At 37.3% G+C, this 13,613-nt stretch overlaps 1 protein-coding gene and 1 non-coding gene across 2 annotated transcripts; both read left to right on the forward strand.

Moving 5' to 3' along the window:
• The first annotated feature begins 712 nt into the window (after positions 1-712).
• Positions 713-13,235, forward strand: ppp1r8b (protein phosphatase 1, regulatory subunit 8b). Its single transcript, XM_056258275.1, has 7 exons — positions 713-852; positions 1,154-1,214; positions 3,141-3,294; positions 3,385-3,602; positions 9,935-10,079; positions 12,319-12,383; positions 12,470-13,235. Exons 1-7 carry the CDS (start codon positions 803-805, stop codon positions 12,821-12,823), a joined length of 1,047 nt encoding a protein of 348 aa, XP_056114250.1. The 5' UTR covers positions 713-802; the 3' UTR covers positions 12,824-13,235.
• LOC130091115 (small Cajal body-specific RNA 1) lies at positions 2,036-2,214 on the forward strand. The gene has a single exon (XR_008807775.1). It is a non-coding gene; the product is annotated as a small Cajal body-specific RNA 1 (non-coding RNA).
• Positions 13,236-13,613: the final 378 nt, after the last annotated feature.

The raw sequence follows: 13,613 nt of genomic DNA on the forward strand, positions 1-13,613 counted from the left end.
AATTGAGTAGTGCTGATATTGATTGGTTAACCTCCCTAAAAGGGTGTTCCCACCATAGATATCTATACATACCGGTATATTCAAAATTGGACCACTCCATGCACGTCACTGCGTCTGCCATCTTGCAACAGTCAGCATGTGGTCACTCACAGTAACAATCAATAATGCCACAACACTGCACAGTTTCTGGTTGTAAATTCTGGTAGATTTAAATTTCCAAAGAAATGGTATAACCTTTTACATTGGTTTGTGTTTTTATATGTATATGAACTCAATATTACAGTTTTTCACACTGTGGTAACTTTTTAATGTTGTGTTAGCTGACTCCTTCGTCGTGTTGTTTTGTGTTAGTTTTCTAAATTCATCTGCTGAAGATTATTGCAGATATTGATATTGTCTGTTGTCAGATATTGTCAGATATTGTCTGTTGCAGACTCCCAATCTCTCTAGACTCGATTTCTCTTCAACGGCTGAGACTCGTCACTGGGACTCAACTCTTCACCACACCGGTGTTTTGACCGTTGCAATATGGCGGACGGCTTATGTTAACGGCCCATAATGAGGCATCTATGTTTATATACTATGGTTCACACACGTTCAGTGGTATTTCACCACAGAGGAGTTAGTTAATTCGCCATTTGACCTGACGCTCACTTACTCACGTATGCCTTTAAGCCAATCAGTTACGACTACTGAGAGAAATACGCGTTACGTCGTTAATATTCATGAGCCGGAAGACGTGCCGTTTTAGCAGCTTACCCAGGATGCTCGGCGTGTCGATAGCATTGAAGAATGTGTGACAATGGCAACAAATACTACAGAGATGAATCCAAATTTCGACTGTCCGTCATGGTAATAAAAACAAAACAGTGCAGTACATGCTAGGTTTAGTGCATGAAAAAGGCTCATTCTTACCCAGCATTAAAACAATAATCTTACACCGAACTGTTAGCTCTGGCTCTTTAGCAGATATACCGTCACACTATGGAACTGAAACTTGTTTTACAAAGAGCATTCTTTGTGTAGAAGAGTATATTAATGTTAATTGATCAAACTAGGGAACATCCCAGAAGCCAAATGTTTTATTTATGATCATAATCTGCACAGTGGATGATTTGTGGAGTGAGATGAGTTCATGAGTTTCTCCTTCCAGGGCAGGGAAGCCTCCAGCAGGGCTGCATTTGGACGTGGTGAAAGGAGACAAACTTGTTGAGGTATTGCACTGATTTTTAAAAATATTGATTAATAACTTAAGTAGACTTGTTAATGAGAACTTAACCATCACATATTTTTAAAATTGTTCTAAGTAATGTTACTCCACCTTGTGTCGTTCCAAACCTGTATGCTGTTATATGGAAGACAAAAGTGAAAATAATTTTTAAAGTTTCTTGATGCAAGTCTTTTCCATGCAAAGTGTGAAGTGACCACACCTCCAAAAATACTATATATACAGTATATAATATATATACAGTACTGTGCAAAAGTCTTAGTCACGTTAGATGCCACGTTAAAATGGTTTTAAGCCAGTTATTTTCTGTAGTGTGTCAGTAGGAAATATCAGAAAAACCTACCTGAAAAACTATGTTTAAGTGTACCTGGACGAAAGTTATTTTAAAAATCTATTTATTACATTATAGAAGCATCCTTTCTTTACAGTGTTTTTACTCAAGTGCCTAAAAACTTTTCACAGTACTGTAGCTTTGCTGGTCGATTTCTTCAAACGTCTTGGAAACGTTGCGGCAGTTCTTCTGGATTTAGTCTGTCTCTGTTTTTTTCTGTAAACTGATATTTCTTACTGACACACTACAGCAAATGATATAAATAACTGGCTTAAATAAATGTTTTGGGGGTGGAAATACTAACGTGCCTAAGACTTTTGCACAGTACTGTGTGTATATATATATATATATATATATATAAATGCCTAATGGGCCATATGACATACATAACACAGTAGCATATGGTTTTATTTATTTATTTGGGTAAACCAATCCTTTTTATAAATAAATGACCGTTTGTCCAACATGCGACAGCGATGCACCAGATACTGACCTGACTGCCTGCAGCTCAGTTGATTTTTTTTATTTTTCCCACACTGATGCGTGCATTATGGTGGCTTTCAGGTCCAAAACCGGTGCTAGAGAAACAAGACCCTGAGATTTAAGCTCTGAGAGAGGAGTCACTCCTCAGGTGTTATGACTCCAGGGCACATCATGACATGCTATGTGTACTGGGTCGTTTGACAAAATACTGAGATGCTATGAGTAATTTTATATCATGGACACTGAATATATTGCAGTATAGTGGTTTATATACAGTGCCACAAGTGCAAAACCCCACAGGTGAATATGGTAACATTGTTAACTAATATAAATCACCATACTTCCCCAGTTGATTAATCACAGTACATTAAGACTATACATTTTGTACAAGTTTCCTGAAATGTTATGTTTAAATATGAGGCATCATCTACGCCTACATTACAGCACTAAAATCTAGACACGAAGCCAGGCTGAAAAATTGGTTTGATTTTGTTGACATTTTAAAGGTTTTTAGATATCTCTCTTTATCATGCCATACATATGAAAATACTGTCAACTGGATGGAAAAACTTTACAGTTTTATAGGAATAAAACTCAAATTTGATGCTGACGTGGAGATTTATGTCTCGGTGCAGGAGAAACAAAGTCATTTTGATAAAAACATTTTTAAATATATGTATTTATCATTTAAATCTACAGACATACATATATAAAGTATAATAAAATAAACACTTAAATTGGTATTTTGGATATTTTTTCCACTAGTCTGAAATATAATGATGTTATTGAGGCAAAATAACCCACAATTTACCAGTGCTTGACAAAACAATTTATGGTATTCAAAATCAGAAACAAATGTTGCAAATCAATAAAAAAAATGCAACAATACAAGTTTTTTTCACTAGGCTTATTTCATTTATTTTCCATTATATATTAGTTATTTTACTTTTCTTTTCTTGGTCAACCCATTTCTACAGTCCTAATTTATATACGGTCATTCTGCCCAATTTTGTCTGATTGTTTGTGTCGACAAAGTAGTTTTGAGCACAAAAAATAAAGTTTGAATGTGAACAGCCGACTGAAGCGCTCTCTCTGCAGAAACTGATCATTGATGAGAAGAAGTATTATTTGTTTGGGAGGAACCCAGACGTCTGTGACTTCACCATCGACCACCAGTCGTGCTCTCGCGTGCATGCGGCCCTCGTCTACCACAGGCATTTGAAACGGGTGTTTCTCATCGACCTCAACAGCAGTAAGTGCATCTAGACCAACGAGAAACATTTATCAGTCAGATTAACAATATACAAGACTCTAAACAAGCATGTATGTTGATGTCATGTAGCACATGGTACGTTCCTGGGACACATTCGCCTGGAGCCCCACAAGCCCCAGCAGGTTCCCATCGACTCGACTATGTCGTTTGGCGCATCCACGCGGGTCTACACCATTCGGGAGAAACCTCAGAGTCAACCGGGCTCTGGCGTCGGGGAAAGTAAAACTGGTGACGACGAGGAGCTGAAGGGACTTCTGGGACTTCCAGAGGAAGAAACTGAACTGGAGGTACGTACTCGTTTATTACTCTTATTTGGGGCGGCAGTGGCTCAGTGGTTCATGTAGGTCAGTGTTTCTCAACCTCTCCTGCAGGGACCCCCTGACAGGCCATGTTTCTGTTTTAACCCTGAAATGGCACACCTGATTCAAGTCATTAAAGGCTTAATGAGTTGTTGACTAATTGATTAATTGAACTATTCCTACTCTAATTACTCATTAAGCCTTTAATTACTTGAATCAGGTGTGCCATTTCAGAGTTAAAACAAAAACATGGCCTGTCAGGGGGTCCCTGCTGGAGAGGTTGAGAAACACTGATGTAGGTTGTCTACAAACCGGAAGGTTGGTGGTTCAATCCCCGGTTCCACCTGACCAAGTGTCGAGGTGTCCATGAGCAAGACACCTAACCCCAGCTGTGTGTGTGTGTGTGACACCTAACCCCAGCTGCTCCCGACGAGCTGGATGGCGCCTTGTATGGATGGCGCCTTGTACACCGCCGTCGGTGTATGAATGGGTGAATGTGAGGCAAATTGTAAAGCGCTTTGGTGGCCATCTGTGAAAGCGCTATATAAATGCAGTCCATTTACCATCTTATTCTATATATGATAGGCATGGGCGGTGTGACCAATTTTACATCATGATACGAGTAATTTTTTTTTCACAATAGCAATTAACAACCCCATTTTCAGAAAAGTTGGGACATTTTGTAAAATGCAATAAAATTCACAATCTGTGATTTAATTATTGTGAACCTTTTTTTTTAACTGATAAAAGTACAAATAAAAGTTTTCCAATGTTTTCACTGATCGACATAATTGTATTTAGTAAATATAAACAAATTTTGATATTGATGGCTGCAACACACTACAAAAAAGTTGGGACATAGGCAAAATAAAAGTGAAAAGATTATAAAGATTATCTTTTTAAACAGTCCACAATGAGCATGTGGATTGGTAACAGGTGAGGGTGAAAAAGGAGCTTCTCAGTTTTTGCTAGCAAAGATGGGTCATCATGGCTCACCACTTTGTGCCAAATATCATGAGAATTTTCAAAAATCACATTTCTCAATTAAAGATTGCAAAGATTTTGTCTCACCATCTACCACACACAATATTGTGAAAAGATTCAGGGAGTCCAGTGTGTGTTGTGCAAGGCAGGAAACCTCTGAGTCTGACGCTGCATCAAGAAATGCCACTTGAATCTCAGTTACGCAAGGAGAAAGCTATACATCAGTTCTGTGCGGAGATGCCAGCAAGTTCTCTGGCGCGAGCTCATCTCAGATGCTCTAGAAGACAGTGGAAGTGTGTGCTGTGGTCAGACGAGTCCATGTTTCAGCTCGTGTTTGGGTCAAACAGACATCGAGTTCTCAGTCCCAAAGACGAAAGGGACCAACTCGATTTTCTTCAGCGAGAGGTGCAAAAGCAAACATCTGTCCTTGTATTACGGGGCATCAGTGCAACAGGGTTCCCGCGGATCCTTAAAAAGTCTTAAAAAGTCTTAAATTAGATTTTTAAAATTTAAGGCCATAAAAAGTCTTATAAAGTCTTATTTTTACTTATGAAAGGTCTTAAATTTTAGATGACACTTTGACTTAGACATATCTAAAAGATTTCCAAATTAAAACCATCTAATTAGCGTACGTATTTTTATTTATTTATTATTCTATCTTTGTGGATTTGCTAGTTCACGTGACATTTCGCGTCACTCGCGAGTCGCGGCAGCATAACTGTCTCCTGCACGCGAGAGGAGAGAAGGAGAAGAAAGGTCGTAACGTTAAATGTCAGTTCAGTTGTAAGTTCACCGCGCGTATGGTGTGCGATGTGTATTGTCTATTATGATATTGTAATCATTGTTTTAACGATGTACGAGGCACTGCGAGCTGACATCGCATTTGTCTCGTGCTTTCACTGCGTGATGTGTGCAGTGTAACTGTTATGTCCCCAAATTAGTTTTTGTCTTATATTTATATCATATTATGTTCTTATATTAGAATATCACATCAGAAAGAGTGCCGTTTTCCCATGCACAATTCCAAGTGTGATATTTATGTTGTACAACAGTTAAATTAACAATAAGTTAACATTGAGTTACTTGTTAGACGCAATATTGTCAATATTGTTTGTTTTCCCTTTATTTCGCCGACTATAATTTCAAAATGAAACCGTAGCAGAGTCTCAATGCAACACAGCGATGATTTCTTGACTGAAATCCGCGTTTTGAACGAATCACTTGCTTCTTTCCCGAATGAATCAGCCGTTTGAACGAATCGGTTGAATGAATGACTCCCTCAACTCACTTATTAAGACAGTGATTTGCCGCTGCGGTTTCATATTTAAAGTACCCTTTAAATAAAATTTTAAAATTAGAAATCATTTCATATTTAAATATTGAATATTGATTTAAAAATATATATCTCATAGCTTTTTTTTATGCAGTTGTAAATGGAGTGTAAATATATTAATGCCACTTCTGATGCCGCTTCTGTCACCTCTGCACTGCAAAGATGGATTTTGATTGAATGATTTAATTTGACAGGTAACAGTGGTACTGTATGATTATTATATAATTAAGTATTATTGTATAATTACTGTATAATTTAATTTGAATGATAGTATTTGACATTAAAGGTGATGCATAACTCTAAATAAGTTTAGAAAAAATGTCCATATATAGGTGAAAATGCCCCTGAAAAAATCAATTTAAGGTGGCAAATATTGCCCCTTAATTAAAATATTAATTTCTGTCACTGCTGTGAACTGACCACTGCATAGAATATGAAAAATTTGAATATCTTCGTGAGTCAGCTGTCAACAACAGACCTAAACCAGCCATGGCACCAGCACAAAAACACAATCAGTAAAATATCATCTAATTATTATCAACAAAACGTTGAAAATATCAAGATATTTTTTTGTCAATACTGCACAGCCCTAATGTATGGTATTAATTTTGATTTCTTCAGGTCTTAAAAAGGTCTTAAAAAGCCTTAAATTTGACTTTCAAAAGTGTGCAGGAACCCTGTGCAAGCGGTATGGGTGACTTGCATTTGTGTGAAGGTACCACTGACATGGAGGCATATATTTGGATTGTACAGAGACATAAACTGCCTTCAAGATGACATGTTTCCTGGGAAGCAAGACAATGCCAGGCCTCTTTCTGCACATGCTAAAACTGAGTGCTTTCTAGACACTTGTATGACCCATCATGAAAAGGAAAACCGCACAGTGACGACCACAGACTGTTGACTTGTATCAGACAAGATTGGGCAACTATTCCACTTGCAAAACTTTAACAAGTAGGATCCTCAACTCCCAAGTGTTTAAAAAGTGTAATTAAAAGGAAAGGTGATGTGACAGTGGGAAACATGCCTCTGTCCCAACTTTTGTGGAGTGTGTTGTTGCAGCCATCAAAATCAAAACTTTGTACATTTGATTGATTGATTGATTAGCCTTTATTGTCTGCTGATGGAGAAATTCATCTTGGCCATTCGAGATTGGTTGTATAATAAACATAATTTACCACCATAAAAACTAACCCACACACCCTATTTGTTGTTGTTCAATATTTTTATAGAGAGTGGTACAAATGAAAATTTTAACATATTTAGTCTACAGTTTGGTAACCTGTACCTTCTACCTGAGGGTATCATGACTGTAGAGGACATGATTCGGATCGTTAGTAATATTTTAAACTCTGTTTCCTCACCGCCTCTTCAAAAAGCTCATTTAGAGTAGTCGGTGGCACTTGTCCAATTATTTTTCCCGCCCTTTTGATCAATGTTTGGAGCTGTGATTTTAGTTTAACTGACAGGTTACCAAACCAGGCTACAATACCATATCGGACAATGGACTCAATTGCTGCCTTATAAAACGGTACCATAATATCCTTGTCAACGCCATGAACTTCTCAAAAAATATAGACGCTGACATATTTTTGAGGAAACATACTCCAGGTGATGTGAGTGACCACTGTAACTGTTTGTCTACTTGAATTCCTAAATATTTATTATGGCTGTCAAATGATTAATTGTGATTAATCACATCCAAAATAAAAGTTTTTTTTTTTTTTACATAATATATGTGGGTGCACTGTGTATAATTATTTTATATATATAAATACACACACATGCTTGTATATATTTAAGAAATATTTTCATGTATATACTGTATAGCCTATAGATTTAGATATAATTTATATTATATATAAATATAAATATTTTATATATAAATAATATTTTTTTCTTAAATATACATGCATGTGTGTGTATTTATATATATACAAAATAATTATACACCGTGCACCCACATATATTATGTAAAAATAACTTATTTTGGATGTGATTAAAGTGATTAATCATTTGACAGCCCTAATATTTATATGTTGTTACTTGTTCGATTGGTACTCCTTCAATTAGAATAGGACTTTGATCGCCTATAGACCTAGGGTCAAAAATCATTTCTTTGGTTTTATTAACATTAAGGTTATGCATTAAAGTTATGCTTATTGCACCACTTCACCATCTCCTCTATCTCCTGTGTATAAATACCAATGTCTGAATAGTTGTAGAGTAAACTAAGTATGGCCGTATCATCTGAAAATTTAATAATAAGATTATTCCTCCTATAATTCTGCATTCATTTGTATATAATATAAAAAGTAAGGGCGAACTTACACAGCCTTGAGGGGCACCTGTACTTATGTTAATCATCTCAGAAAGAGTGGAGTTAACACTCACCTGCTGCTTCCTTTCTGTCAGGAAAGAACTATACCATTTAATAATGAAGGGGTTGACTTCCATCTGATGTAGTTTACTTAACATTATCTGCGGAAGAATACCATTTAGGGATGTCCCGATCAGGTTTTTTTGCCTCCGAGTCATTTGATTTTGAGTATCTACCGATACCGAGTCCCGATCCGATACTTATATAATACATAAAAAAAGAATAAAGAAGAGAGAGAAAACAGATCTAGGATGTTCCTTATTTTTTATTTAATTCACCTTATTTTAACATTCAACAACTCTGTTAACAAACAGAGCACTTCTGTGAGGTAGCTTGAACAATCAAGTAATAAATAACATAAAATCTTCACTTTTGGACTTTAGTGAAACAGTAAATATAGGAAAAGTCTAATATAAAAACAAATAGCACCTCAACTTAAAATACCCGGCAGGCATGTAAACAAAAAATAAAAATGTTTTAAAAGTGTATATATATATATATATATATATATATATATATATATATATATATATATATATAAAAAAAAAAAGAGAATATATATATATACATTAGGGGTGTAACAGTTCACAAAATGTGCGGTTCGATACGATACAGCAAAAAGAAAGAAATGCCAGAGAAATTTCCTATTTATTAAAAGAAAAACTATTTTTAAATAAGTTTGAGTTTTCCTACATCTTGAAACTTTCAGGTTTATAAATGGGGGTAATATTTGAAGGATGAACAAATAATGTTTTGGTAATCACATTAAAAATAACATTTAAATATATATATAATATTTGAGTTTTGAAGTGCAACATTAAATCCATGTTCATTCACGGCACAATGTTTCTCCTGGTGTCCGCGTCAGCGCTGTTTGATCTAATAGAGATCTACGGTTAATAACGGAGAAATGTGAAAGCTTCTCACTAGATCTCGCAGCGATGTTATTACTTCAGTGGCGAACTCAAATGTTTTCTTCACTGGATCTCTTAGCACAGTGTCGCTTGATCTCGCGCTGCACAGATGTTGCTGGTCCGAACTGATAAACGGTCCGTTAAGCACAAGATAATGAGTAGCGCAGTTTCGTTCCGCTTTCATTACGTTTGCCATTTGATGTTGTGCAACGTTGTGGTGATCGCGCCAGCGCCGATTTTGTCTGGAAAAATGGTCCTAGGAATCGTTCGGTTTGTATGCGTACCGAACCGGAAGCCTCGAACCGAAACAGTTAAATAATTACGAATACATGTACCGTTACACCCCTAATTTACATATATCCGAGTCCTGATCGGGAGGTAACGTCCGATTCCGATCGAGTCTGAAACCACGTGATCGGGCCCGATTTCTGATCGCGTGATCGGATCGGCACATCCCTAATACAATTAAATGCAGAACTAAAATCCATAAATTTTTACAAAATGTCCCAACTATTCTGGAAATGGGGCTGTATATAATCTAGATGATTTCCTATGATATCAATATTTAATATACTAGTGAAAATTCACAATTATTTTGCTGGTTTCAGGCTTTTGATTAAACTTGCATATTTTGCAATGAATGGATGTTGCAGTGAATGAACCAATTCATTTTTTTTTTTTTTTTTATGAATTTTGCCTCTTTCGGCAGAACCTGACCGAGTTCAACACCGCTCATAACAAGCGCATCTCCACCCTCACCATAGAAGAGGGAAACCTGGATATTCAGAGGCCCAAGAGGAAGAGGAAGAACTCCAGAGTGACCTTCAATGAAGAGGATGAGGTCATTAACCCAGGTAGAGTGAGCCGCCATAAAGAGGACCTGAGCCACTTAGGACTTGATGCTTAAAGGAGAACTCCGGCGCAAAATGAACCTTTGGTCTAATTACACATTGTTACCTAGTCAACCGTTATCTGAGATTTGTTTTCATGATTATCGAATGTAAATAGTTTTATCTCTAAAAACAGTTTAGCCTATAAAGCTAGTATAACGCTAGTATATTGGGCATAGTGTAATGACAAATAAAAATCGCTTGTTAATACTACTAACAAGGCTGAAAATAGCCCCACACTAACACGGTAGCATAATGAGGGTCCCTACCTTCAAACCGAAGCATTGAGACCTTTGTCAGTGTCCAGACAGTTTAATAAGAAGATATTTTAAACATACAGTCAACTTCGCGTATACAGGCACAAGCCATCTTTGAAAAACAGCCTTTACCAGTCGATCTACGAACGCCGATCCAAGCCTGCTGTTCGCGCTCACCTTATCACAACTTATAGCTCGTTCACATCTCACCAGCGCACTTGGATCGGCGTTCGTAGATCGACTGGTAGAGACTGTATTTCAAAGATGGCTTCTGCCTGTATACGCGAAGTTGACTGTATGTATTAAATATCTTCTTATTAAACTGTCTGGACACTGACAAAGTTCTCAATGCTTCGGTTTGCAGGTAGGGACCCTCATTATGCTACCGTGTTAGTGTGGGGCTATTTTCAGCCTTGTTAGTGGTATTAACAAGCGATTTTTATTTGTCATTATACTATGCCCAATATACTAGCGTTATACTAGCTTTATAGGCTAAACTGTTTTTAGAGATAAAACTATTTACATTCGATAATCATGAAAACAAATCTCAGAGAACGGTTGACTAGGTAACAATGTGTAATTAGACCAAAGGTTCATTTTGCGCCGGAGTTCTCCTTTAAGTAAGGGATATTATTAGAAAAATAAAGCACACCCGAGGTGGTAATGTGGTCACGATGCGAAGTGGGTGTGCATTATTCTTCTAATAATTCAACGGCCCGGAGTCAGTTATTCCGCTTATACTACAGTTACCACACCTCGAAACATTATTCAGATTATGTATTTCAAGACGTTTGTCAAGTTTTTGTCATAAAAACGCTCTTATGTGTAGGACTAATTTCTTACGCATCTAATCCCATGCCTCCGTTGCTAATTCCAAAATGTCATTTTAGAGTTAGTAACAGAGGCTTGAGCCACTGATAGCAGACTTAGAAATTAGAGAGATTGCAGTGAGACAGAAAGCATGTGCATCAATATTATTTTATTTATTAATTTGTTTTAATTAGTCTATTATTGACAGTAGTCTATTCTAATAAATGAAACATAAAACCCTTTTAACACGTAGGCCTATCAATATTTATTTATATATTCTATTGTTTAGAATAGTTTAATTTTCTATTGATTATATATAGGACTATATACTTTATTTATTCAAATTAAACACTTTTCCATTGATTGTGAAGTTAGACATCGAAAATGGCAGATCAAGTGCAAATGTCTGTTATTATTTTTTTTTTTATGAATTGTATCCTATCTTCCGTTATTAGTTAACTACGCGAAGTGGAGCTGTAATGCGGTCCAAGACCTGCCTGGAACTACTTTATCCGTGCGTTTCCCTGAAAATAATTGCACATCAAGCATTCAACAGCCCCGTAGTACAACTTCAACTCTTCACTATTCAAACATATGAGGGAGATAAAATATGCACTCTTACAACCATCTACAGCATATTACTATATAAACACCATGACGTAAACGCTGGCACAATTCATCAACAGCAATAAGCAATCACTTTGCATAAATGCATGGTATTCACTGATTGTGAACTGCAAACACTACAGTGCCGTGTGCAGTGCTCATATTTATTTAATTAAATCATCGGCTGTTGAAGTTTAGTAAATACCTTCATCCGTGTTGCGACTACTTCCATTCCTTTCACAAATTTAAGACCTCTTAAAATGATTAGACTTTTCTCATGCCATTTAAGACATTTATGGATCTTAAATGTGATAAAACTGAACTCAAGACCTGCAGGTGTCCGAAGTGCCCTTTTCTTTTTTTAGATGGAGAAGAAAATAATCACAAAAATGACTCCAATATTGGTTTGTTCGTGATACAAAGCTGTGGTTTTGATTCCAGAAGACTTGAGTTATAGCATCTCTCACTACTTTTGTGAACCTTTCATTCTACCCTTTTTTAACCGTGTTTGTGTTGTTCACTCTTTGTAGAGGACATCGACCCCTCTGTTGGGCGTTTCAGAAACATGGTCTCAACAGCTGTCGTTCCTATTAAGGTAATGTATTCATATCTCGAGTCGTTCAGCCAAACGCTAAAAGCGAGTGTGATTTACATATACGTCTATGTTGGTTTACTCAACAGAGGAAGAAAATGGGCGGTAGTAATGTGCTGGGAATCGAGGAAAGCGTGACGCGACACATGCACGCGTTCCCCTTGCAAGGTGGACTCTACAGAGACCTCCCTCCTGCCAGTCACGAAGCTCAATCCACAGGAGCTCCCAGCGGAGCCGCGATCCTGGGAGGACTGCCGTTACCCCTGCCGAACCCTGCCCCGGACGTAGACCTGGCCCACGAGGCCCCGCCGCCCCCGCTCAAGCTCAACCCCACACCTGTAACCGGCCCGTACGTGTCCGAGCTGCTCAACGAACCCCGCAAGAAGAAGTACGCTAAAGAAGCCTGGCCTGGCAAGAAGCCCACTCCGTCTCTGCTCATTTAGTTCTGCCTCTTCTATCCTCATGAACTGTGAAGCTTTGGCTTCTGCCGGACTACAAGAATCTGCTTTAATGCAAGACATTCATATGGACGTTTTCAAGGAATGATTTTCCCAAAAATGAACATTTGACTTGCACGTCATTCCAGATTGGTATCATATTCTCAATCTGATGACAAAAGGCGGAATGTCTTCATTTGCTCACTTCACTTCGATTTAAAAATAGGTGCATTTCACTCTGTTCCTCACAGTAGATGATCTGATCTTGGCCTTATAAATCATCGGTTTTTGTTTCATGTAAAACAGCTGTTTGGATATTGTGCTTTCGAACTTTTGTGCTTCACAGACAAACAACAACAACAGGGTTTCTCAGTGACATGAGGGCGAGTAAAGGACCGTTTTCATTTTTGGTTGAATTAAAAAAAGCCAGTTTAAAGGAGAACTCCGGTCAATTTTAACATTGAGCTCATTTGTTTGTACATTTGGAGTGCTGTCAGTACAGACAAAAACGACAAAAATCGGTGTTGCCTACACTGTGTTATCCTCTTTTTAAAATTCGCACCCTGTTGACTTCAATGGGGCAAGTTTTAAACCTGCTTTTAGCCTCTTAACATCCTTAATGTGTCATTACAAGTGCACAGCCATGCGAGTGGTGTTATTAAGAGTGACCACGGTCAATCTGACTGCAGTAGATGTGAAAGATATTAATAAAAATGATGTTAATTCAGCCAGCTCACATACCTGTATTTACTTCCTGTTTTCGTTCGAAGTCCACAGTAGTCGATTGTCGAGTTCG

Source organism: Rhinichthys klamathensis, unplaced genomic scaffold (assembly GCF_029890125.1).
Source record: "Rhinichthys klamathensis goyatoka isolate OS25496 unplaced genomic scaffold, OSU_Roscu_1.1 h1tg000006l_1, whole genome shotgun sequence".
NCBI classification, from domain to species: domain Eukaryota; kingdom Metazoa; phylum Chordata; class Actinopteri; order Cypriniformes; family Leuciscidae; genus Rhinichthys; species Rhinichthys klamathensis.

What these genes read in the sequence shown, in the direction of transcription:
- ppp1r8b (XM_056258275.1), top strand. Translation starts at nt 803, where the DNA reads ATGGCAACAAATACTACAGAGATGAATCCAAATTTCGACTGTCCGTCA. An exon ending in AATTTCGACTGTCCGTCATG is followed by an intron (nt 853 to 1,153) that starts GTAATAAAAACA and finishes TTCTCCTTCCAG; the next exon opens with GGCAGGGAAGCCTCCAGCAG. An exon ending in CAGCTGTCGTTCCTATTAAG is followed by an intron (nt 12,384 to 12,469) that starts GTAATGTATTCA and finishes TTTACTCAACAG; the next exon opens with AGGAAGAAAATGGGCGGTAG.